At 48.3% G+C, this 24204-nt stretch overlaps 1 protein-coding gene across 4 annotated transcripts in view; it reads right to left on the reverse strand.

Moving 5' to 3' along the window:
• Positions 1-1508: 1508 nt before the first annotated feature.
• The window catches only part of TGFA (transforming growth factor alpha), a 108592-nt gene continuing 85896 nt past the window's right edge, over positions 1509-24204 (reverse strand). For 2 of the 4 annotated variants that reach the window (XM_047853945.1, XM_047853942.1), the window contains exons 3-6: positions 23954-24071; positions 10630-10779; positions 7580-7689; positions 1509-5418 (exon numbers count right to left, since the gene is read on the reverse strand). In XM_047853945.1, the coding sequence (XP_047709901.1) occupies positions 5411-5418; positions 7580-7689; positions 10630-10779; positions 23954-24071 (386 nt within the window). In that variant the 3' untranslated portion in view covers positions 1509-5410. Of the gene's footprint in view, positions 5419-7579; positions 7690-10629; positions 10780-23953; positions 24075-24204 lie in introns of all 4 variants that reach the window. The other 2 variants (XM_047853944.1, XM_047853941.1) reach the window with 1 other exon arrangement.

Raw genomic sequence — 24204 nt, forward strand, 5'->3', positions numbered from 1 at the left:
GAGTTAGAGAGAAGGCAAGGCTAGGTCACACACACCCTAAAACTGGGCTAGGCAGGAGGTGGGGCACACGGGGGTCTGAAGTTTGGGCCAACAGAATCCAAAAAGACTAGTCCCGAACAGTCCAGATCACGGATTCAAGTTGGCAACTGCAAGTCACCTGGGTAAATGAGGAAAGGTTGGTTTGGCTTGACTCAGAGTTCATAGGTGCTTTTTCTCGGGAAAGGTCCTGCCTGCGGCATCCTGGACAGCCCAGTGCGCCTGCCTAGAACCAGGGGCAGTCACCAGGCTCTGGTAGAGGCAGTCTTGGCCAGAGGGCTTGGAAATCAGGGAGGAGAAGGAGGGGGACAAGAAGAAAATCCCATGGGTTAGAAACAGGGCCTGAAGAGGTCCCTGAAGATAGAATAGGGCCAAGAGGGGAATGCCAAGTTCAGGTAGCAGGTCTCTGTCTCCTCAGAGATGGGTAAAGGTGCTGTGGAGGGACAGCTCCCAGGCTAGTGCACTGGGGACAAGGAGTTGCCCAGCTTCTCATCTCGTAAATCAGGCACATCCCAAGCCCTCCGAGGCCTGGACCACAGGCTCTACAGGCTCACCTTTGCCACCAAAGCCGAGCATCCCTTGGGACCAAGATCTCACGCTGTTCCACAACTATTTCACTATCTGCTGCTTCTCCATGAGCCCCTCGTATGCTGCACATGTGAGGTCCACACACGGGTTGGAAGTGCAGGGGCTTAAACATGGGATTTCACGTGCAAGCGAGGCTTGTACAAACTGGGTTGACAGAACAGTTTCTATTCCTTACAGTTCGAAACTGGGCAGCGGGGAACGGGGTGGGTGAGTGGGGGTACGGTAGGGGGTGGACAGGCCTGTTTTTCCCTTCAACGAGGCTAGGCAGAGAAGATCCAAATAAATGCAGGCCTTAATTCAAGCCCCTACGTTCTGATGGCTGTTAACTTTGAACACTGAAGAGGTGAACTGAATTACACTTCACTTCCTCTGCAAGGCCTCTATAAAGCTTTTCCTAAAAACTATGGCCCCACATTAACTTGCCCTTTGCTGAGTCCTATAGCACAGCAGTTCTCAAACTTGCTCATGTATCAGAATCACCTAGAATATGGAGGGGGAGTGGGGCAACTCTGGAGTTTAACAGCCTGGGGTGGGGCATGAAAATTTGCATTCCTAAGAGACTCAAGAAGGCCCCAGGTGATACAGACACTGCTGGCCTGGGGACCACACTTGGAGACCCACAGTTATTAACACATGCTCTCTACTTTACAATTTCAGGCTTTGTATCTTGTCTGGAATTTGTCCAGAACTATTTTTTGCATGTCAGTCTCTCAGGCAGATCTCAATTCTTTTGGGGCAGGGATTGTGTGTTTTATATTTCCCTCTGCATTATTTAGCATATTGGCAGACCCATAGTGGATGAAAGACATATATTGGGAACTTTGGAGGATTTGGTTTCTTCAAGCAGACAGGGATCAACTGTAGTTAATTTTAGTATCCCCACATTTTGCAAAAGAGCATCTAATTTTTTCTCATCATTCACATTTGCAGAGAAAATTCTTAATTTGCTTTTCAGCAACATGCCAGTCTCATGAAAGAAAAGCTCCAGTCTTGATTTAGGAAAAAAAAAAAAAAAAAAAAAGAGTTCATTCCTTCATCCTTCCAAACAAGGTACAAACAGTACAACTAGACAACAATGCACATGACTGAAAAACACAACTACATTTTATATTGCTCACTACTCTTTAAATAAGTATAATTCAGATATTAAGGAAAAGAACTGCTAATCACATTAACTCATTACAGAAATCAAAATTAACTTATCACACAAAATAAATTAAAACATTAAATATTAACCTTTTCAGTGCAACATATACAGAAGTCAGAGTAACAAGTTCTAAAAATAAAAAAAAGGCATCAGGTTTGTTATAATAAGGATAATGAAAAGTTGAATACTTCAGTAAGTTACTATACCAGGGGGAGGGGTTGTTTTTCAGTACTGTGTGTATGTTCACCACTAGATCTTTCAGGAAGCCTGGCAAAATCAGTGGCTGCAGAGAACAGGTCTTACGTTCCAACATTAAGAACAAACATATGTGTTCCTCTTGTTTCTGTGATGTCCCCTTTGGTCCTGGGCTTTTGAAGCCGCCACCTTCCTTGGCTGAGTGGGTTGGCAGAAATCGAGGCCCAGGCCCTACTAGGAGGTCAGGGTCTCCTGAATGGTGCTGGAACCTTGCCAATCCATTTCTGCCAAAATTGCCTGGAAAAGTGACTAGTGGCCCGTGTGCACTGAGACCACCTGGCCCTGGAAAACCTGGGTGAAGACAGACACTTTTCTCCACCTGCAGAGCATAATTTCCCAAGAAGTTCTAGAACCACACCTCCTCCTCCCTCACCAATCACTCCTCCTTCTCCTTTCTTAGGAAAATAGACTCTGGGCCATTCTGCCCACTTGGATGGAGCACCATGGCGAGCTCGTATCTTGCTTGATTCCATGTGTGTCCAGATGCATCTTTTCCAGAGCAGGGTTGGCTGCTATAGGTCTTTCTATCTAGAAGAAAATGTTTCCTGCCAGTATGCTCAAAGACGTTACAGCCTGTAGAGCAGTGGGAGAATCTAGGCTCCATAAAATATTTGGAAGCACCCCCTCCTTCTAATGGGGGCTTTTCATTTCTCCTGAGATAGACACTGGAAGCGGCTCTGATCCCCACTCTCAGGTGTGCGGCTCCTTACCAGGAAGGGCCTCAGGAACAATTCCCGAACTGTAATATTCGGCTTTCTAAAGGGCAAGGAAACAGGGAACCTGTGAAGACGGATTAGAAGATGCTTTTTTAACCTGAAAAGGGGGCTAACCCAAAAAGTATCAACACCACGAAATGGCACAGGAATCCAATGCTTGTTGGCCACCTGATTTCTAAAAGAGAAATCACCAAAGAAGCAAGGCTCTCCTATCCTGGGCATGGACGAAGGTCCATCGAGGCCTGACTTCACCCCAGCCTCTGCTTCCAACTCTTTCAGACCTACTGGTTTACAGAGGACTGACTTGGGAGCCACCTGCAGGGAGGCACACGCTCCTTCTCTGCACGGTTCACCGCATGGTTGCCCTGGCACAAGGAAAGGGGTGCTGGCACCTGTAATGTGAGGATCAGAGCCTTCACGGACCCTAACTGTGGAGCCCCTTCAGGGAACCGAGAAGGTTCCCTCTGCTTGCATCCTCTTCCCACACCTCTGCAAAGGCTCTGGGACGCCTGAAGACTGAACGAAACACTTCCCATCAGGTCATATTCTTTAAAGGCAGTCAGATCTCAAATAGTCTCTAAAAGACCGAGGAAAGATTGTTCTAAGTAAAATGTGATCTCAAGTTAAAAACACACTACTCCACTGCCATTGGTCTCTCTAACCAGACTCTCAGACTTTCAGGAGGGTCTGATGAGAGAGAGAGAGGAGTGAAAATGGGGGTCTACAAACCAGTGTCAACGGGACTGGTCTCTGAGCAAGATGCTACAGTTAGGCCTCAGCCCACATACCTGCTGCTGTAGGATGTGCCCAAGAAATGCAAGCTTAAACCTATTCTTTTATATCAAGACCCGGGAACTGTGTCAAGTATATCGTCAGTGGGCCAGCTGGTGAACTGATCCCATTTCTCCTTTTGCTTCAGGTGCAGCATCATTCCAGAAAAGTGCCAAAGCTAAGACACGGGTCATACCATTGTCTCAGTCGTACAGAATAAAGAGAAAATTCATCGAAATACACAGATTGGGGAAGAAGAATTGGAGGGGGACAAAACTACCTGACAGAAATTTTAAGCCAACCTGACATATTCTAAAGGTCCCTTTCATGATGTGTGGAAGCTAGAGGCACGAAGTTAATAGGTAGAAATCTTTCAGTTTTCAAATGTTAGTGAACAAAGAGTTTCCTCACATAAGGACTTCACATATTATTTTGCTGTTATTCTACTTCCAAATTTTAATGAAAATTGCTAGGGATGAGCTGTTGCTTAGTTGGAGAGGGAACCAGTGCTTTCCACAGGCAAGCCCAGTGGGGCAGAATGTACCCAGATGCCCATGAAAACAATTTCTCCTTCTCTCAAGGGAAAGCGAGGCCCACGCTGGTGGAGGTGACTTGTTAAGAGTTTTTGTTAATAAAACCAGCATCCTGAAGGGAAAAGGGAAAGATAAGTCACTGGGATATTTTTCCTAATGCTAGAAAATAAATAGGAAAGGTAAATTTCTCCTTTTAAAAATAAAGCAACAAATCAACCATGCAACAACATAGGAAGGAAATGCCTAGCCCCCCTTTCACGAATGCGGCCCAAATGCCCGTGGCTTTCCGCATGTGCTCTGTTTCTAAACATGCACTTGGAGGGCGCATTAGGAAGTGAACATGCTTAATCACAAAGCAGTGTGGTCCTGTGTTTCTCTTGTGTAGAGGCACACAGGCACTCTCTTCCTGTCTCCCCCAACAAAGCCGACAGATCTCTGCTGCTGGATTTGCTAACTTTTCTACTGGAATGTATTGGGGGGCCTTTACCTGTTTTGTGTCTTAAATGACAAGGCCTCTGAGACCCCATCTTTGCTCTCATCAGCAACCCATCCTCTGCTTCCATCTCTGCACCCCCCCGGGTGGCCTTCCCCAAGCCTTAGCTGTCCCAAAGAGGCCAGACAGCTCTAATCAGTCAGTTGACTTTTCAGCCAGCATTACATACATTGTTAACGTAGAAGTCTGAAAAGGTTTGATGCTTTTTACATCGACTTAAGAGATTAAAGATAAAATAAAACCATCATCCATCTAATAAATAAGAAATTATCTCCGAGGGTGCCGACGGCTTGGGAAGATCCTCAGCGTCGTATGTCTGTGGAAGACGTCAGGCTGGTTGAGGGTCTCGTGGACAGAGACAGAGGACATACACAGTTCCTCTTACCCTTGGCATCTTCATGTGGCAAACAGTTACCCTTCCTCCGCCTTCTTCTCCAATAAGCGGATGAGGAAAAACTCAACTACGGCAACCTCCAGTTTTGGGCAGGATGGACACCATTGTGGGGACAGGAGTCCATTAAAAAGAAACATAGCCCAGCCTCCGTGACCGGCAGAAGGCAACCACACCTACACCTGGGCTCAGGTGCGGACAGATGCACACACCTTAGCTAGGTAAACAGGAAGTCCACCCCTTTGCAATTCTTTTTTGACCAGTCTTTAAACTGTGGTCCACTGATTTCTTCTCTAGGTCACACCAAATAACCCCAAGCAGACAGAGTTCTTGACAGAGTTTCGAAGGAAGGCCCACAAAAGACAAAAAGGCTGCACAGGTGATTGCAGGCAGAGTAGGAAGGTCTGTCGGCTCGTCCTGAAGAAGTCCTTTCTTCCTCAGGCTGCCGCAGTCTACCTGGCCAAACTCCCTCTGGGCTCTTCAGACCACTGGAAGGAAGGAGAGACAAGTTAAGTTCTGCATGCCAGACCCCAGCCATGCTAGGAAGATAAGCTTGGGACAGAAACTTGGAGATGCATCAGCCAATGTCACCAGGTTCTCTGGGGCAGTCAGGCCCAGGTCCAAGGTCCTCTGGTTCAACCTCAGGGGCAGCAGCTTCTGAAATTGTACTTTTAGTGCCAAAGGAAAGGCTGAAGAGAATGGGGATGCACCGTGTTATGAGGGCCTTCGTTCAACTGGAGGACAGTCAGCCCAGCCTGTGCTGGTGCCTCCGTAAGGGGTGGCTTCATGGGCAGCCAAGGAGCTGGCTGAGGGCTCTGGTGGCAGAATGGCTTCTCCTCAGGCCATATGAGAATGGACTCATTTGTTTCTCAATGGGTGGGGCTCTGAGGCATCCTCTGTGGCTCACGGGAGGCAGCATGGACTTAGCTCCCCACAGCTCAAGAATCCAGCTTGGCCCGGACATCTTCCTGCCCTGGTCCCTCCTGTGGTTCCTCTGGAGGTGGAGAGGTATGCATCATCTCAGGGAGGGGGCTTTAGCCTCAGTGCCCATCTGTGGAAGGCCTGACCCATCTGAGGCTCCAAGCTAATGTCCTCCCAAATGTGGGTAGAGAAGTGACATTAATAAGAAACTACTCTACCCTAAATGACTCTGCTGAGGTGCGCACAAATAGTACAAAATCTATAAATTTTAAATAATTTCTCCATTGGTGCTAAATAACAAAATAAGAAGCACGTTAGCTCAATGGATGGTCCTCCGAGTCAGTGGAAGAGAGATTTGAGTGGAGTCTTCAGAGTTCCTGGCTCGCATCCTAGCTCACCCATGGACTTACGGTGGGATGCATGCAGAACTTTGGCAGACTCAGTTTACCTACATCACTGACAAATCCTCTTCCTCTGAAGACCATTACGAGGACTGATGGATTAACATCCTCAAGAGTTTCGGGCCCCCTGATTAAAAAGACCTGCTCATGCATGATTACTACAGGTCCTGAATAACCTGCTCCTGGGCCTTCAGCACCTTCCAGGTCAGACCGCCAGGAGGTTTAGTGAACACGTTGGTGCTCCAGCTTCCCAGTCGCCCTTCTTCCTACTCTGTTCATGCAACCTTGAGCTTCTGGAATGCCAACTGTTTACTAGAGGTCACTCTTGGTGGATTAGCCTGTGGTGACTGTCTCTTGTCTCACTACTTCCTGAAAAGGAACTTTAAATTTATAATGGGCTCTGCTGGTCAAAAGAGCATTTTAGAAAAATTTGTTGACGTGCAACTTTTCAGAACTCGTCTTGATAAAAGAGCTGTTGGCCTCCGTGAGCCCCAAGCTAGTAATGCTCAGATGAGGACTCCTGAGGTGCGGGTTTGGTTCCACATCGGGATGCCCGATATTCGTCGTGGGTGTCAGTGAAAATGTTCATGAAACATCAGACATCAAAGCTTAACGAAGATCACGGGATGTAAGAGCTAAAGAGTCCTGAGAGACCTGTAGGTTAAATCCCTAATTTCACCGATGGGAAAAGGAAGGGGACTTTCTCAAGGGAAAGAGAACAGACATCGGTTGTGTGTCTACAACCTGTGGTACACTGTACTAGGTACTTTATGTAGGTACTCATTCAATTTGCACATCTTTTAAATAAGAAAACGGATGCTCAGAGAGGTTAATTAACTTGTCAAAGGTCACACAGGCCAGTAAAGATAAAAGAGCTTCCTTTTGTAAAAATTTTTTAAAATGTTTATTTATTTTTATGAGAGAGAGACAGAGTGCATGTGAGGGAGGGGCAGAGAGAGAGAGAGAGAGAGAGAGAGACAGACAGACAGACACACACACACACACACACACAGAATCCGAAGCAGTCTCCGGGCTCTGGAGCCCAACGTGGGGCTCAAACCCATGAGCCCTGAGATCATGGCTTGAGCTGAAGTTGGAAGCTTAACCGACTGAGCCACCCAGGTGCCCCAAAAGAGCTTCCTTCTGTGTAAAACATATCTCAGAATAAACTAAACTTGACTTGGTAGGATAAACGTCCTCTCTCTTTTCTCCCTCTTCCTGCTACACCCTCTAAGAACTTCTGCCCTGCCCTGGAGAAGGTGGTTGTTTTCTCCACCCAGTTGTGTCTCCCGAGGGAAAAAGGCCCCTCCCCGAGGCAGCCCCTTACCTGTCTCTGAGTGGCAGCAAGCAGTCCTTCCCTTCAGCAGGGCACTGGGCTTCTCGTGCCGGCAGATGAGGGCCTGGCACCACTCACAGTGTTTCCGGACCTGGCAGCAGCTGCAGACACAGAGAACACGGGCTGGGCGGGAGCCTGGCAGGAGTGCTCGGCTGGTGCAGTGTCTGCCTAAAGAGCCTGCTGGGCAGCTCTGGGCTCTGAACCGGCCTTCCTGTGGAGGCCTCTGGAGGGACAGACACACACAGCAGGCGGCCGAGTGTCTTGCAGGATGGTGTCTTTTGGGGGAAGAGGCCAGCTAACAAGAGCACCTGCTGGTCACTTCAAGGAACCGCCTCTGTTTGCACAGCTCTGCTCTGGGCTTTCAGGGCAACCTGACCACCCACCCGGTTGCTCTGTCCATAAAGCAGCAGTTGGGTGACTCCCTAAATGTAGTAATGGCCTCAGCACTGCTGTCAGGACTGGGACAAAGCAGCCACTTCAGGCTGGCAGGGCTGTGAGGGCTTGGGGAGGGGAATCGTCCATCAGTATTGCCAGCAGCATGGCTGAACTGACCCGTGGAAAGAATGAAAGAATGAGTCATGAGTCTCTGTGGTTTTGAATCTCTCTCTGAGGACTAATACTCTCTAGTTTTGGCAAACCCAACCTCTTGGTGAACCTCTGTCACCCAGAGTCCTGAAGCATCAGAGTTATGAATGCTCCTGCCTTCTTCTGTGGGCAGGAATGAACAGTTTGCAGAGTTAGCATGAAAAAAGAGTCAGGGAGCCCAAAAGGAGGGCAGAGAAGCAAGCATGGAGTAAGACATTGATTACCTAGAGACACTTAGAGCTGTGTCCTGTGGGATACTGCAGAGGACTTTGTTTCTACTCATTCTAACCTTGACATGGGCATAATCCATGCATCCACCCACCAGGGCTGGGCAGGGTCTCCTGGTGGACATGGGCCCGGAGTCAAGTGAGAAAACGAGCCCGTGTTGCTGTGCTTCCCTCTTGGTACCTGGTGGCATCTCATGACCTCTACCCTAGCCCCTCTTTCCTGGTGCTGTCCTGGGAAGGCTACCAGGGCCCCCAAATCTTTGGGCAGCAGAACCGAGAAGGAGCTCAAGACCTTTCCGCCCAACATACTTCTGTCACGGTGGTCAGAGCAGTCCGTCTCGGCATGGCGCCCTCCTGATCGTAGAGTCCAAGATCGGGAAGGATCTAGAGGATCTGATTACAGATCTACCAGAGACTGTTCTTTTGCAGTCAGCTAGCAGTGGGCTTACTCCAGTCACTGCCTAACAAGGAGCATCCATCCCAGGGCAGTGAGACCAAGGCCTCCAGGTCCCTCTGGCATGAGATAAGCTGGTCCCAACCAACTATGCACCTCAGGAGGGCCCCATGCCTAGGCAACCAGCAGCCTGGTTGGGGTGAGGGCTTGGTTTCTGGCTCAGGGATTCTTTTTTAAAATGTTTATTTATTTTGAGAAAGGCAGGGGAAGAGGGAGAGAAGAAAAGAGGGGGAGGGAGAGGGAGAGGGAGAGGCAGAGCGAGGGAATCCCAAGCAGGCTCCACACTGAGTGTGGAGCCCAATGCAGGGTTCAACCTCACAACCATCATGACCTGAGCCGAAATCAAGAGTCACTTAACTGACTGAGCTACCCAAGCGCCCCTGGCTCAGGGATTCTGACCTTGGTCTTTGGCAAGGATAGGCTGGGAAAAGACAGAAGAGAGGAGGGACTGGCTGCCTCCTTGAGAATGAGACAGGCTGCCCAGGAATCCTAAATTGTCCCTATCTTCAGAGAATCTGGCAAAATTGCTTTTAAATCCCTTTGAAGAAGCTCATGGAGGCACCAAATCTTGTTCCTAAGACTCTGGAACCCTCCTGGCCATAGAAATAGGACTATGGAAATGATGGGTGTGCACACAGCTAGTCATGAGAACTGTCGTTGTGAGTGGCAGAGCCTGGGCTACGCCCCAGTCTCAACCAGAGCTGTCTGCCTACCACCTTTTCCAAGGCAGGCGAGAGTGGAACAGACACTGCTTGAAGTGGAAGGAAAGGCCAGCTCAATTGAACCTCATCCCTCACCACTTAATGCTGGCTTGGGCCAGGAGAAGGATGTGAAACTATGGCTCTGAGGGGCACTCCATTCACTGCCAGAACCAGGTTGCCCCAACAGCAACAAACCAATAAATAAACAGGACAGAGACTCATATTTATCTGTCCAAATTCCGGACAACCTTAGAGGGCTGAAGTCTGGCTTCCTTCATTAACACACAGCCGCTTACTCCAGCCTTTGCCGGAATGGCCCATCCACTAGTCTCTGCCATGAGTTAATCCACACCGAGCTGACTGGTAGCCTTTAGTTATTCTGTGGATTCCTTGTGCATATCCAATTAGATATAAATTCTCAGAGGACTTGCTCTGTGAATTAGAGGTCTCTAGATATTTCCAGGGAATAAATCTGGCCAGGGGCTGCGAATACAGGACTTGGGTGTCTGGCTTTGTGGAGCAGTCCCGTTGGGAGATACAGGCAAGCAAGTAGGCCCAAGAAAAGGGTGTCTACTGGCTCAGGAAGATGTTCTGGAAGAAGCAGGGCAGAAACTGAGTTTTGGAAGCTGAGGAGGGGCAGAGACATGGAGAAGGGCTGTCACCAGCCTGTCAAAATAACAACCAAGACCTTTGACGTGGCTTTGGGATTTGCAAAGTGACTTTGGTGGAGAGGAAGCACCTCTGCCACTTGCTAAATGAGGCTGAGAGCCATTTCTAGTTCCTCTGGAACACCTGCACGTTGCTATCACAACTCTGAAGGCTCCAAACCCAACAGCAGGAGAGAGCACGTGCCTTTGCTTCTATGCCAGCTTCCAGCAATGTGCAGACTCACTGCTGGGGGACCTTCCCAGGATGTGTGTCCTTCACACAGCCTGGCTGTTACCCGAGTTCCCCTTGGCTTTGCTGACACCAGTCAGACACCACAGAATAAACCATGCCGAGGTGGCCCTGTTATCCGGGCATGCCGCAAATGTCCCGGAGAGGGCCTCGAACTTAGGGGCAGCAAATACTTACTGTATCAGCACACATGCGATGATGAGGACAGCCAGGGCCACGATGGAGACCACCACCAAGGCGGTGATGGCTTGCTTCTTCTGGCTGGCGGCCACCACAGCCAGGAGGTCGGCATGCTCACAGCGTGCACCAACATACCCAGAATGGCAGCTGGGGAAGAAAGGAATGTCAGCATGCTCTTCTGATGGAAGGTCTTGTTCCCCCATCTTCCCCTAGGAAGGCTGGGCCAGAGGGACCCAAAGCCCTAGGAAAAGCCCAAAGGGGCCCCTCCAGCCTCTGCTATTGGATGCAAAGGGATCAGCAAACTCCCTGCCATTTCCCTGAATGGGCACCTCTTCCTTGGAGAATGAGGAGTAACTAATCGGCTTGCTCATCTGTGGAAGCATTCATTATTATTGTTACCATGTCAGATGGTGGGCATAGAGAAGGCAGCAAACGTGTTCAGGACACGAAGTTCATTTTGGCAGTTCATAAAAATCCAGGTTATTTTTAAACTAAGTGTGTGTATTCAGAATTCGATGGTGAGAGAGAGAACACACGCTAACCCAGAGGGAGACACAGGCTGTGGTTTGCTTTTTTATCCTCTTCATCACATTTAATTAGCCCTGCAAGCATTTACCCAGTGCCCGGCACACGGGGTGGGGGTGGGGGCGTACTCAAGTAGGGGCCGGTGCCACTCTCTGGGAAATGCAGGACTTGAGAAGCCACTAGTCTGCTTCTCATTTCCAACACCACCTGGCCTCATTCCACTGGAGGAGGATCAGTAAAGGGCACAAAAGAGGCCATGCTCTTGAACGTGCACATGGCCTGTGAAGGGCAATACTGACACAAGGGGATATTATTACTGGTGTTGCTAGTATCCAAGGGCTCTTTCGCTTCTGTAGCAGCCTCCTCCTGTGTGCAGAAGGCTGTTGCTACTCCTTCCATATATATAACTCTTGCTTATGCTAACCTCCCCACCCCCTCAATCCTGGGGCAGCCACAAGTGGTTCTTGGAGGACGAACCCTCAGGAAAGGTTCTAGTCATAAGGAAGGGATGCTCATTTTCTGATGAAGGCATTTTTCCCCCCTCCAAGCATAGGGTTCTTCTCAACAGAAGATACTTTGCTTAGGTACAGGTCCCTTTGTTCGGGTGATTTTGTTATTATAAAGAAAATGGTTGATCACCATCGTCTTCTCAGGTGGGGAAGTTTCCTTCCCACAGGGGACTTCCCCAAGAGTAGCCCTGCACCAAACATCACACACTGGATTTAAAGTTTTGTTTTGGTTTCCCCCCCAGCCATGGCAATGATAGCTGTAAATTTTTTTTTTTTTTCCCAAGAGTCTACCTTTTGATGAAGTAGTCAGTCTCTCTCCTTCACTTTTAGATTTAAAGGCCTTTGAAGAACAAGGAGAAATAAAAGGGGATTAAGGGTTCTGGTTGCCTGCTATTGTGCCCAGGGCCAGCCCCAGGGGTGTTACATTTGTGGTTCCCCTACACCTGGACTCCTGGGCCACCAGACCCCAGATGCCAGAGGGATCCTTGGGGCCACAGGATAAACACAGTATCTTTTTCTGGAACACAGGTTTTGCTCAATGTTAACAAAAATGTAACAATTTTCATGTTAAAGGAACAGGTAGTGTAGAGTTTAAGATTTGTGCCAAACAGGAGATGCTGCGAAAATTGTTGGTTAAGGCTTCACCCTGAACTACCACAGCATAGAAGCTTGTCTCTAGCACTGCTTAATGGAAAAGTCTTTTGTGGGGGCTCTTTGTCCCATAGCCCACTTGTTATATACCTTTCTTAAAGGGTTTTTTTTTTTCAGTTTGAATTCAGGCCCTTGCTTTTCTGTTAAGGGTTATTGTACATTTCACCTACGTTTTCCCATTTAATCCTTGCACAGAAAAGTCAAAGTCATTTGCCTGTGTCACACTGCTAGACAAGAGAGAGAAATTCACACCCAGGTCTGTTTAGCCCAGAGTCTGGATTCTTGCTCATTCATCAGGCTGCTTCCCCCCACATACTCAAAAGGGATTGGTAAGAATGCCACAGGTTAAGCTCTTGATCAAACGTGCCTTTTGGTTTAGGCTCCAATCTTGAAAAGGTAAAAGAGATTTGAAGTTTTCGGTTCAACAAAGGTGCAAGTAAAGAAGCTGAGGAGGGCCAACTAGGACACAGGGCACCATGTAGGGTTCTCTACAGACCCGAGGACAAGAGAGCAGCCTCCAGATGCAGGAGGGACAAAGTCGTAGAGGGGGATCTCTAGCAAGACTTTCCTTAAAAAGGATCTAGATCACAGAACTCTTGACTGTCCCAGACCTGGGCTGAGGGAGGAGACTGAGGGCCTGTGGGCCAGGGGCAGGTTTTTGTTTGGTTTTAATAACAAAATTATGTGAAGGTCAAAATCAAGAAACAGCTCAACCTGGGGGCTGTGGAGAAAACAAAGGCACTGGTCCCTTCCCACTGGGGGAAGCAGACAGTGGACTGGACCGGAGGCTGATGGGCTAAGCAACAGTGGAGGTGCCGCATAGATCAAAGCTGTCAGCATCCGGAGAGAACCCTGTATGGGGTCCCTGTTCCAGCCTGACCTTCAGTTTTCACCCTGCACCCAGATGGCTCCCTGTGGACTTCCACTTTTTGGTATTTGACACCCCCTCTCTGCAGGGCCTGAATCCTCTCCACTTTATCTCCCATAACCTAAGTTCCAGCTGACCCAAGATGCGCCCCCCCCCCCCCCCAGCCCAGTGTCAAATAAACCAGTGCCGGGCATATAGGCACATGGACATACCTGCCTGATCTATGCATGATCACCTACTACTCTCCACTTGCCCATCTCACCTCCTGCCACCTTCTCTGACTGGAATGTTATTCCTCACTCTCCCCATCAGACTCGGTCTCAAAGATCACATTCTCCGAAAAGGTAATTTACAGACTCATTCCTTCACCCAGTCACCCATACATCCATTTGCCTTATCTCTTTGCATGGATCTAACTTCGCCTCTTCTGAACGCCCTCAGAATCACTGCCCTCCCCACCAGCCTCACTTCAGGTCAGTCTCTGTGCTCCTTCGGGCAAGACCCAGGTCTACAAAGACTGGTGAACCACTGAACAGGAGGGGGCTGAGGAGGTTGGGCCTTGGGGTCAACTGTTACATTCCTCCTTGGGACTTGCAGCCGAGCCAATGGGACGTCTACAGACAGGTGTTTATGCTGCTTCCTCCCAGGGCAGTGCAGTGAGGATCTGTGTAACTATCTGTGAGAGGTCCAGGCTAAGCACGCCTATTTCCGAAATAGTCCTACTCTGACCTGCAGGCCCTTGGGAGAGAAGGATTCTAACACCTTCACAACCACTTGGTTCTGCAAACCTTACGGATTAACACATCAATGCTGGGGACTCCAAGAAAACCTGTTTAAATAAACGAGCGGCAGCCAAGCGCTAATTACAACACACACCATTCATTGCAGGCACTGTGCCAAACTTCCATATGAATCCATCTCTCTTATTCCCAACAATCACAGCTGCATGTGAGGTCAGCGTTGCTAGTTACCTTCTTTACAGATGAGGAAACAGGGGCTTCTGGGTTTAAAAACTAACAATCTCAACCATGAAGGCTACCTTTCTAGGGTAATGCAGACTGGTCTGGAAGATACTCTGGGACAGTGATTTCGTGACAAGCTCACAAACCTCACTGCAAAAAGGCCAGGTTGCTCACTCCCCTGTAAAGAGGGCTCCTTGCTGTGGTGTGGCAAGGTGCCAAGATGCCCCCAGACGGTGTCGTCTTAACTCACTAAGAAAGGTAACTCTTTGGAACATTTCCCATTTGTGTGCTGGGCCCTTCACAACCAGCCCTGCCTCAAAAACACCCCTGGCAGGGGTCCTAGCCCACCGGGAAAGTCTTCATGCCAACAGGAATGCCCCAGTCACCTAGTGTCACGGCTGCAAACACTCACATTTCAGTCTCATTGAATTAGGGAGCCCAATGTGCCTATGAACGAAAACTTCTCCAGCGAGGCACAGGAGGCACACGGGTTGCTGCCTAACAGGCGAGACTCTAGGTCATGGCCTAGGTGAGCTCTGAGAATAGCAGATCTTAGCCCCAGGCAGCACGACTGCAGCTGGGAGGCAGAATAACCTGTGGTTCAGATCCTTGGACTTTACCCAAGATCAGAATTTCTCTGAAAATGGGTGTTTTGAAGAAAAGGCCAAAGGTAATTCTGATGAAGCCAGAGTTGAGAGCCACCATGAAGGTTTTATTAGTGACATCGACTTTGGCCGCCCACTGGAATTGCCTGGGGAACTTGAAAAAATCCTGATGTCCAGGCCACACCCTAGACCAACTGTATCAAAATCTCTGGGAGTAAGGCCTGAGTATTAGTATTTTTTTTTTTTAATTTTTTTTTCAACGTTTATTTATTTTTGGGACAGAGAGAGACAGAGCATGAACAGGGGAGGGGCAGAGAGAGAGGGAGACACAGAATCGGAAACAGGCTCCAGGCTCTGAGCCATCAGCCCAGAGCCTGACGCGGGGCTCGAACTCCCGGACCGCGAGATCGTGACCTGGCTGAAGTCAGACGCTTAATTGACTGCGCCACCCAGGCGCCCCAAATATTAGTATTTTTAAAGCTCCTCGATGATTCCCCTGGGCAGCTAAAGTTGAGAAACACAATTGAGAATTTTTGGCCTTGAGATTGCGGGAGGTTCTTTCTCCTCCCCAATTGTTGGTAGTAATGGGGATGCTTCACAGTTGCTTTTTATAAGGTGGGGAAAAAGAAAAGGTTTGGTGACATACCTTTTTTTTTTTTTTTTTTTTAACTTCCCAAGCTTCTACTGATACCCGACTTAATTATGCCCATTATTTTAGGTACAAGTCACATAAGGAGGGGAAGAGTCATCTCACCTGGTTGCAAATGAATCATGCTTGACTCAGTTAAGGTCCTGTACTTTACCTCAAGTAGGCCTTGGTTCCCACCTGACTACACAGTACAATCACCAGGGAAGATTTGGAAAATGCCAAGGCCAAGGTCACACCCCCAGAAATGCCCATCCAAGTGGAGTGGGCACCCAGGTGATTCGAATGTGCATCCAGGCCTGAGAACCACTGAGGTAGAACTATTATTTAAGTACACAATCAAGAACCAACAACTCAAAACCTACTATTTCTAAGTCTCCTTTGTCCTTGCCTCCTTCTGGGCATTGCCCCAGGATGGTGGCTATAAAATGGGCCCCCTCCTATCAGGCGCAGGAGAAATGGGAGATGCTGTCCCCCTGTTTAAGAAAGGAATCTGAATAAAAAAGGAGTCGTTTTATCACAAGGGTGGAATGGAAAATGTGTAAGACTGAACACGTCCTTACATCATTTGACCGATTTCATCTGTCTAGAGTGGGTTCTGCCAAACTCAAGATTGTGGAATGCTGTTTTGTCTTCATAATTCTGAAATGAGGCTCTGGGATCCCATTCAGGCTATTTCCCCCAAATAAGAACCCAAATGAAAGAAGTATACAAGAAAGAAAGAGTGCCACATAGAAGGGAAAAGGAGCCATTGTGGCTGGAGAAAAAGGCAATGTGCTCCAGCCAGGTGGATCCCCAAGGCCCTTTCATTTTGGTTACTAAGTCAAGAATGCTTTGGTGCTTTTCACAGGAGCAAATTGTGGCTGTGGGCCTCTCCGTCTGAACAAGAAGAATGACATTATCCATGATACGCCTTTCTTTCTCCTGTGCTGAGGGCTTTAAGGCCTTCTGGTCCCCACGAGTTGCTAAGTTTTCCCCCTAAGTTCCTGTTTTGCCTGGTTCACAGGGCCCTTTTACAATTTTCAAAAAAATATAATAATGTATATAGAGTTATGCTCTTAAATTTTTCTTAAAAAAATTTCTCCAACTAGAAAAGGAATGTGTCTACGCAAATTGGAAAGCACATAAATAACAAAGCAGAAAAGTAAAAGCTCACATTGTTGCCCACCTCCCCAAATTGCAAACTGACACGTTTCTTTTTGAACTATTTCTCTGTACTTTTAAACATAGTTTTGGCGTTTTTTGTGTTTTGTTTGTTTTACAGTTTTGTGTCAGTATCTCATCTCCTATCTCCTTACTATTTTGCTGTCATTAGAGAATTGCAAGTCATTTAAAATGTTGTGCAGTAATATACGTGCACAGTTCGCTTCACCAAACCCTTACCATTTAGGCAGTCTCCAATTTTGATAGCATAAATACTGTCAGGTGATTACCTTAAGGTACACACTTTGTTTGCATTTGAGATTGTTTCCTCAGGATAGGGTCCCACGCGAGGGCACAACGTGGTACAGACTTTGGAGCCAAATTTTCCTGGGTTCAAATCTCAACCCCCACTTGAATGCCTGTGTGACCCTCAGCAAATTACTTAGCCTCTCTGTGCCACTGATTCTGCATCTTTAAAATAGGATAGTAAAACTTACGGAGTTGTTACAAGCACTTCACAAGATTGTGACGTGTCTGACACAAGTGCTGTGTAAGTGCTAAAAATGTAAATAAAAGGATGGCAGCATTTTTAATGCTCTTGAGAGACATTGTCTTTATAAACAATGATGTATTCTCTGGCGGGAGGCTAGTCCTCTGTCTTTTAGCCAAGTCTTTTGGCATAGGTCCTAAGATATGGTCTTCAATATGGGGGCCAAGGACCAAAGTGATTAAGGACCAAGGACCATGCTTTTAAAAATACGTTTACACTAACTTGCCTTTAACATGGACAAGTTCCATAGGGCTGGGGTAGGAGTGGGGGACCTGAGCACAAAGACACCTGTGTTCTGCTTACCCACTGTTGGCCTCTTAAGAAGTGGATTCGCAAAGTCCTATAGCTTCTCTGCCTCAAGGGCTGGGGAGTAGGGGTCTGGATGGGGTAAGGGCTCGCTCTCTGCAGCTCTGATCCCAGGGCCTCATGGACAGCATGGGTTCCATGGTCTACCCGCCTTCCATGGCTCCTTTTGGCAGGACCCTATAGCATCTTCCAGCTGCGGCAACGGTAACAATGCCTGGTAACAGAGCCCTTATGCTCTGCGGGGAACCAGGCTTGGATGTTCTCCACTGCTATCTAATAGGACTCCTGCAACGATGGAAACAGTCCATATCTGTGCTGGCAAACACAGTAGCCACTAGGCCTGCAGGTGCTGAGTATTTGAAGTGTGGCTAGTGAGCCTTGGAAACTACATTTTTAAAAAAAATTTTTTTTTCAACATTTATTTATTTTTGGGACAGAGAGAGACAGAGCATGAACGGGGGAGGGGCAGAGAGAGAGGGAGACACAGAATTGGAAACAGGCTCCAGGCTCTGAGCCATTATCCCAGAGCCTGACGCGGGGCTCGAACACACAGACTGTGAGATCGTGACCCGGCTGAAGTCGGACGCTTAACCGACTGCGCCACCCAGGCGCCCCAAGGAAACTACATTTTAATTGAGTGAATTAATTTAAATTGCTCCGGGTGTCTAGAGGCTCTCATCCGGGACAGCAATAGCTATACACACATATGGTCACTGGGTCCTCACCACAATCCTGCGAAATATTAACATCTCCATTTTATACACAAAGAGACTGAGGATTAATGGGGCTAAGTCACTTGCGTAAGAGACTCAGGTCTGACCTCCAAATCCATGCTTTTAACTGCTGCGTTATCCTGCCTAGCGTGCGACTCTCAGTGTCTGCTTCTGGTGTGGGGAGAGAGAGAATGAGGACATGCGCTTTCTCCAGACATATGGATGGAATGATATCATAACTATTTTCTTGTTCAAAGTAAGCTCTACACCCAACGTGAGGCCTGAATCCATGACTCTGAGATCAAGAGTCACGTGCTCTATGGACAGAGCCGGCCAGGTGCCCAAATGTCGTAACTTCTTAACCCCTCTACCCCACCATCTGGCGGCCGTTGAGATGAAACAAGATCTACGTCGAGTCACTCAAGCACCAAACCCTTGGTGGGGCTGGTGCGGGGTGGGGGGATACATCCTTAGTCACATCGCAGCCTGCTGGCACACTGATGGCACTCACTTCTCTGTGGATGTTTGGCTCTAGAATGTACTGTGGCCAGGGCCATGTGAGATGTTTTCCTTGGCTCAGCAATTTGTTTTCACACTTTGCTGTGGGAAAGTTAAGTCAGGGAGTTCAATCACTGAAGAGCATTTTGGACAGGTGAGAAACTTCTAACTGGTTGCCGCTGGCTGACGACACTGGAACTTTTCTGGGTGTCTTCCTTCAACTGTTTTCCTTTGTTTGAAGGCTTCTGCAGGCAGCAGACCAACAGTGTGCTGCATTGGCCTCAGGGGAAAAACGGTGTGCAAGTCCTAACCCTGCATTTCTATGGCTTTATGATCTTTGGCAATCCTTCTCCCATTCGTTTCCTGATGTAATTGGGTTCTAGTGAGAATTAACTAAAGGAAGACACAAAATAAAATTGAGGGTTTATCGGAAACATAAATGTTTAAGGGTTTTGTTCACTACCTTTGGCTATTTCTGACTAGTTATTTGTTTTAACTTTTTTTCTTTACCTCATATTTTATTTAGTGTGATGTGTCATTTTATTTAGGTTTTCCGGAAACCTAAAGACTATTGTTCTTATAAAAAACAAAGCTTTGGCGTGACAGTATTTTAGAAAGCGCTCCCTCTTTTGAGACTAGTCTTGGGTCACTGTGGGTTTTCTTTATATGGCCTTGACAGATGGTGGCCTTACCTCAAGGTATGTTGGTTTTATTGGCCAGAATGTCAATAAATTGACCAGAATGTCAGTGACCCAAATCTGGGGTGGTTCCTAAGAGTGAGAACAGAATGTTCTGCTTTCTCTGCATGGACTCAGAGTTTCTGGTCCAGTGGGAATTAATTAATTATTGCATTCTTCTAGGCGCTGTAAATACAAAGGGCATAAGGTGTGGTCCTGTCCTCACCAAGCTTACAAACTCACATGGCAGAAGTGAGCAAAGTGGGCTGGTGTGAGGAGAGCAGAAGTGGCAGCGGAATGATCAGGGGCTGACATCTGCTTCAGTGTTGGGGAACAGGGGAGAGAGAGGTGGAAATGAGAAGCGGAGAGGGCAAGCCCTGTCTGGGGATGGTGGGGCAGGTGCACCTGTGTTCCAGCCACATGGCACATTTGGGAGTTCAGGCCTGATGCTGCCTATTCAAGAGGGCTGGGCATCTGTACAGAGAGTGAAACCTGACTTCTAAAATCCTGACAACTAACTAAAACTACCAAAGAACAATGCAGATCATCACCTACCACTATGTAAAACTTATCTGTTGGCTGAATACCACCCCCTGGACTGCCAAGATCCAGTGGGGAAACTGAGGTAAAGAGGTGGTAATTGCTTGCATTGCTGTGCATCCCCACAGATGGTCAGCTTTTCCAAACCACAAGGATGGCCCAGCTGTTTCCAGAGATCCTGCACTCAGCCCACAGAAAGGACTTTAAGTCTGTGGTCAAGGCAAAGAACCTGAGAATGACCTTGACCTTTTTCTTCACATGCTGGGGAAAGGTGCCAACACCGTTCTTGGAAACAAAAGAGCTTAGTGATTTGAGGTGTTAAAAAACAAAATTCAATTGAGTACATTTTATAAATTTTTTTTTAATGTTTATTTTTTGAGAGAGAGAGTGTGAGTGGGGGAGAGGCAGAGAGAGAGGGAGACAGAATCTGAAGCAGGCTCCAGGCTCTGAGCTGTCAGCACAGAGCCTGGCACAGGGCTCGAACTCATGAACTCATGAGATCCCCATGATCTGAGCCGAAGTTGGACGCTTAACCGATTGAGCCACCCAGGTGCCCCCAACTTTGTAAATTTTAAGATCAAATTAGAAAGGAGCTCCAAGGAGCTGTATGAGATGGAAGACTTGTATAAGCAGGAGGGGGCAGGGACAGGGAAAGAGTGGATGACCTCATCTTTCTTTGGGGGACAGAAGGGGTCTATCAGGTGAATTACCTCACTAGAGCACACCAGGAAATTCCAGCCTGACTAGCTAAGCACATTTCTGGTGAAGGCTGAAACTGCAATTAGGTTAGGTATTAAGTTTTGGTTTGGTGATGTGGACTTAGCACAAGAGACTCCATTTTGGACCTGCTGTCCTTTTCTTAAACAGAGGTGAACTTGTACTTATTTATTTTTTTGTAACAGAGGTGAACTTTTTAAGGCTGAGACAGAGTGCCCTCTGGGGCAGTGGCTGAGAACATGGGCTTGGTAGGTGGAGTTGATCAGCCTGAATCCCATGCTCTACCATTAACTCGCTCTGGGACTCTGGGAAAACTGCTCCTGTGAGCCGACTCAGTTTTCTCATTTCTACAAGAATTCCCACTTGAGGATGGAGTTGTGAGGACTGCATGAGTCACTGTATATAGAGTGCTGGGAACCATGCCTGGCACATAGCTGCAGTTTTCATTGAAAGCTGATTATTAATAGAAATATTTATAATGTGGATGGGGGGAGGGACAGCCGGTCATCCTGATTATCAAAATGCAATGGTGTGTAAATGTGATGGATAGTCACCTCCCTGAGCCAAGAGCAGGGCTTGGGGCACAGACCGAAGAGGCTAAGAAAAGCACTTGCCCCTCCCCTGCTTTCAGAGGGCTTCCGCCAGCTGCTGGGGGTCTCAGCCACAGATGAGGTTGTTGTTTTGACTCATCTGATGACCCAGGCTTGAGGTTGCCCGCTCTCGAAAAGTTTACACCAGCCTCTCATCTGGTGGGGAAGGCACCCGAGGAAGGAAAACTCAACTGACACAAATTTGGTCAGAACTCGGCAAAGATTTGCCCTCTTTCTTCAAAGAGGATCCTCCCCACCCCTAGACGGGTGCACTGGGCACTGCTGGAGGGTCAAATGCCTTCTGCCTGCTGCACTGGGGGGGCTTCCTGATGTCTGGGCCAGAGGTAAAACTTCCCTTCAGGGCTAGTGTTTTCCACAATGACTTGGCTACTAACAAAAAGTCCCTCAGGGCCCCCTATGTGTATTTGAATAAAAATGATCATGAATAATGATTGACTGTCATCATCACTGTGCTTTGCGTTTACAGGGTAGGGAGGGCTCAAGCTCTGGGGACAAGACCTGGGGGCCTCCCACAGTCCTGTCTGGAGGAAGGTAGCTGGCATGCTTCTCCAGGTGAGGCTCAGAGCCACCTGAGGGGCCTGTCCATGTTCATACAGCTGCATCTCAGGAAGAGGAACTTCCAGCCCACCACTTTACTGTGGCAGCTCTCTGGACCCACAATCTCTCCTGGGCTAAAGCATCAGATACCCTTAGCATCATAGTTAAGAACTCAGCTTCAGGAGCCAGATTATCTGAGTCTGAATGTGAGCTCTGCTATGCGACCTGGGCACAACCTCTCTGTACCTAACTCGTGGGGTCATTATGAGGATTACATGAGTTAACATATGGCGAATGCCTGGAAGTCTGGCATGAAGCAAAAGCTCAATAAATTCCAGCTTTTGTTCACATTTACTATTACTTACTGGTGCTATTAAGTTGAACCAAATGGAATTGCTGCCTTTCCAGCATTTGTGACCTATAAAAATGGCAACTTCATATAGATGGGTGGTTTTTTTACATTTCTTTTTTTTTTCCAACGTTTATTTATTTTTTTGGGGGGGACAGAGAGAGACAGAGCATGAACGGGGGAGGGGCAGAGAGAGAGGGAGACACAGAATCGGAAACAGGCTCCAGGCTCTGGGCCATCAGCCCAGAGCCTGACGCGGGGCTCGAACTCACGGACCACGAGATCGTGACCTGGCTGAAGTCGGACGCTTAACCGACTGCGCCACCCAGGCGCCCCATAGATGGGTGGTTTTTAATGGGGGTGGAGGTTCCCTCCCATCTCCTAGGGGACATGTGGCAATCTGGAGACTGTGAGATGGCAGTGCTACTGGCACCTAGTGGGTAGAGGCCAGGGATGTTAACAGGAGAACTCCAACAGCAAAGACTTATCCAGCCCCAAAGTCAATAGTGCCAAGGGTGAGTAGGGGGCCACCTAATAGTATTCTACTATGCACAGATTTTTATTTTTATTTTTTTAACATTTTTATTTATTTTTGAGACAGAGAGAGACAGAGCATGAACAGGGGAGGGGCAGAGAGAGAGGGAGACACAGAATCTGAAACAGGCTCCAGGCTCGGAGCTGTCAGCACAGAGCCTGACGCGGGGCTCGAACTCACGGACTGTGAGATCATGACCTGAGCCGAAGTCGGACGCTTAACCGACCAAGCCACCCAGGCGCCCCTGCACAGATTGTCTTAAAACATCCCTTTTTAAAACCAACATGGCTCCCACTGCCTAGAGAAGGAAGGCTCACTTCCAGTAGGCTCTGGCCTCCAATTTGTCTCCAGTCTTATCTCCTCCTGCTGTAGCCACAAAAGGTAGCCTATAACAGCAGGTCCTTCAACACTCCGGGTCTGGAATAACCTCTCTGCTCTCCCCACTAGGCAAACCCTAACACCTGCTCTGGGGAGTTTCTCCCAAAGTGCCTTTCTGTCCAGCCTGGCTGACCACGGCGATCCCTGGTGGCTCTTAACTAACGTGACTCCCGGGTCCCATTCCTAGAGATTACGATTCAGTGGGTTGGGGTGGGGCTCAGCCATACTTTCAGAAGCCCCAGGGGGCTCATGCTCTCCCTGGTGTGGAAACCACCGTGCCCTGGCAGGCATCTTTATTTCCAAGCTGTTCTTTGTTCTGTTACTACTTATGTACACTAACCGTTTGCAGGCACTTCCAGCTTATTTTATTAGCTGTGCTGTAAAGATGCTGGAGGGCAAAGACCTCTTTTTGGAGACTTGCTACTCGGTGGGATCCAATCCAGTGCCTTGCCCTCCACAAATTCTAACTGGTGAATTAAACCTGAATCCAGGAATTTTCAGATTTTGCTGAACCCAAGAGTGACCTGAGGTGCTTGTTGAAAATGCAGATTTCCAGGCTCCAACCCCTAGCGGTTATGCCTCAGTGGCTTGGGCGAGGGCCCTGGAACCTGAATGTTTAACCTGTTTTATTATTTTTAAAAAATGTTTATTGATTTATTGAGGGGGGAGGGGCAGAGAGAGATAGGACGAGGGAGAGAGAGAATCCCAAGCAGGCTCCACACTGTCAGCGCAGAGCCCAACTCGGGGCTCGATCCCACAAACCCTGAGATCATGACCTGAGCTGAAAGCAAGAGTCGGACGCTTAACCCGCTGAACCCGCTGAACCACCCAGGCGCACTAGCCAGCTGGGTTTGAAGCAGGTGTCCCTCAGCCTGTTTTCTGATCCTCCAACATGCCCAGCCTCAGGGGTCTCAGGCATGCCTTATGGAAGTCAATGTCCCTTTAATTGGTTGCTGGGATGCCTCCAGCCCCAGGACCCCAGGATACCAGGGAACACTTACACACATGCTGGCTTGTCTTCCTGCACCAAAAATCTGCAGGTTCCATGGAAGCAGAACTGACTGTGGGAATCTGGGCAGTCATTAAAATGGGACACCACAGCTGCGGCCACAGGCGGGTCTGCTGGGGAAAGAAAAGACATTTGGCTCAGATCCGGATTAGCCAGACACACCCACAGGTCCCTACCTCACCGATCAAGTTGCAGAGGAACCCTGATGGCTGGGATTTCTGGTCCCTAGCAGCATTTCCTGGT

This window comes from Prionailurus viverrinus, chromosome A3 (assembly GCF_022837055.1).
Source record: "Prionailurus viverrinus isolate Anna chromosome A3, UM_Priviv_1.0, whole genome shotgun sequence".
Lineage (NCBI taxonomy): Eukaryota > Metazoa > Chordata > Mammalia > Carnivora > Felidae > Prionailurus > Prionailurus viverrinus.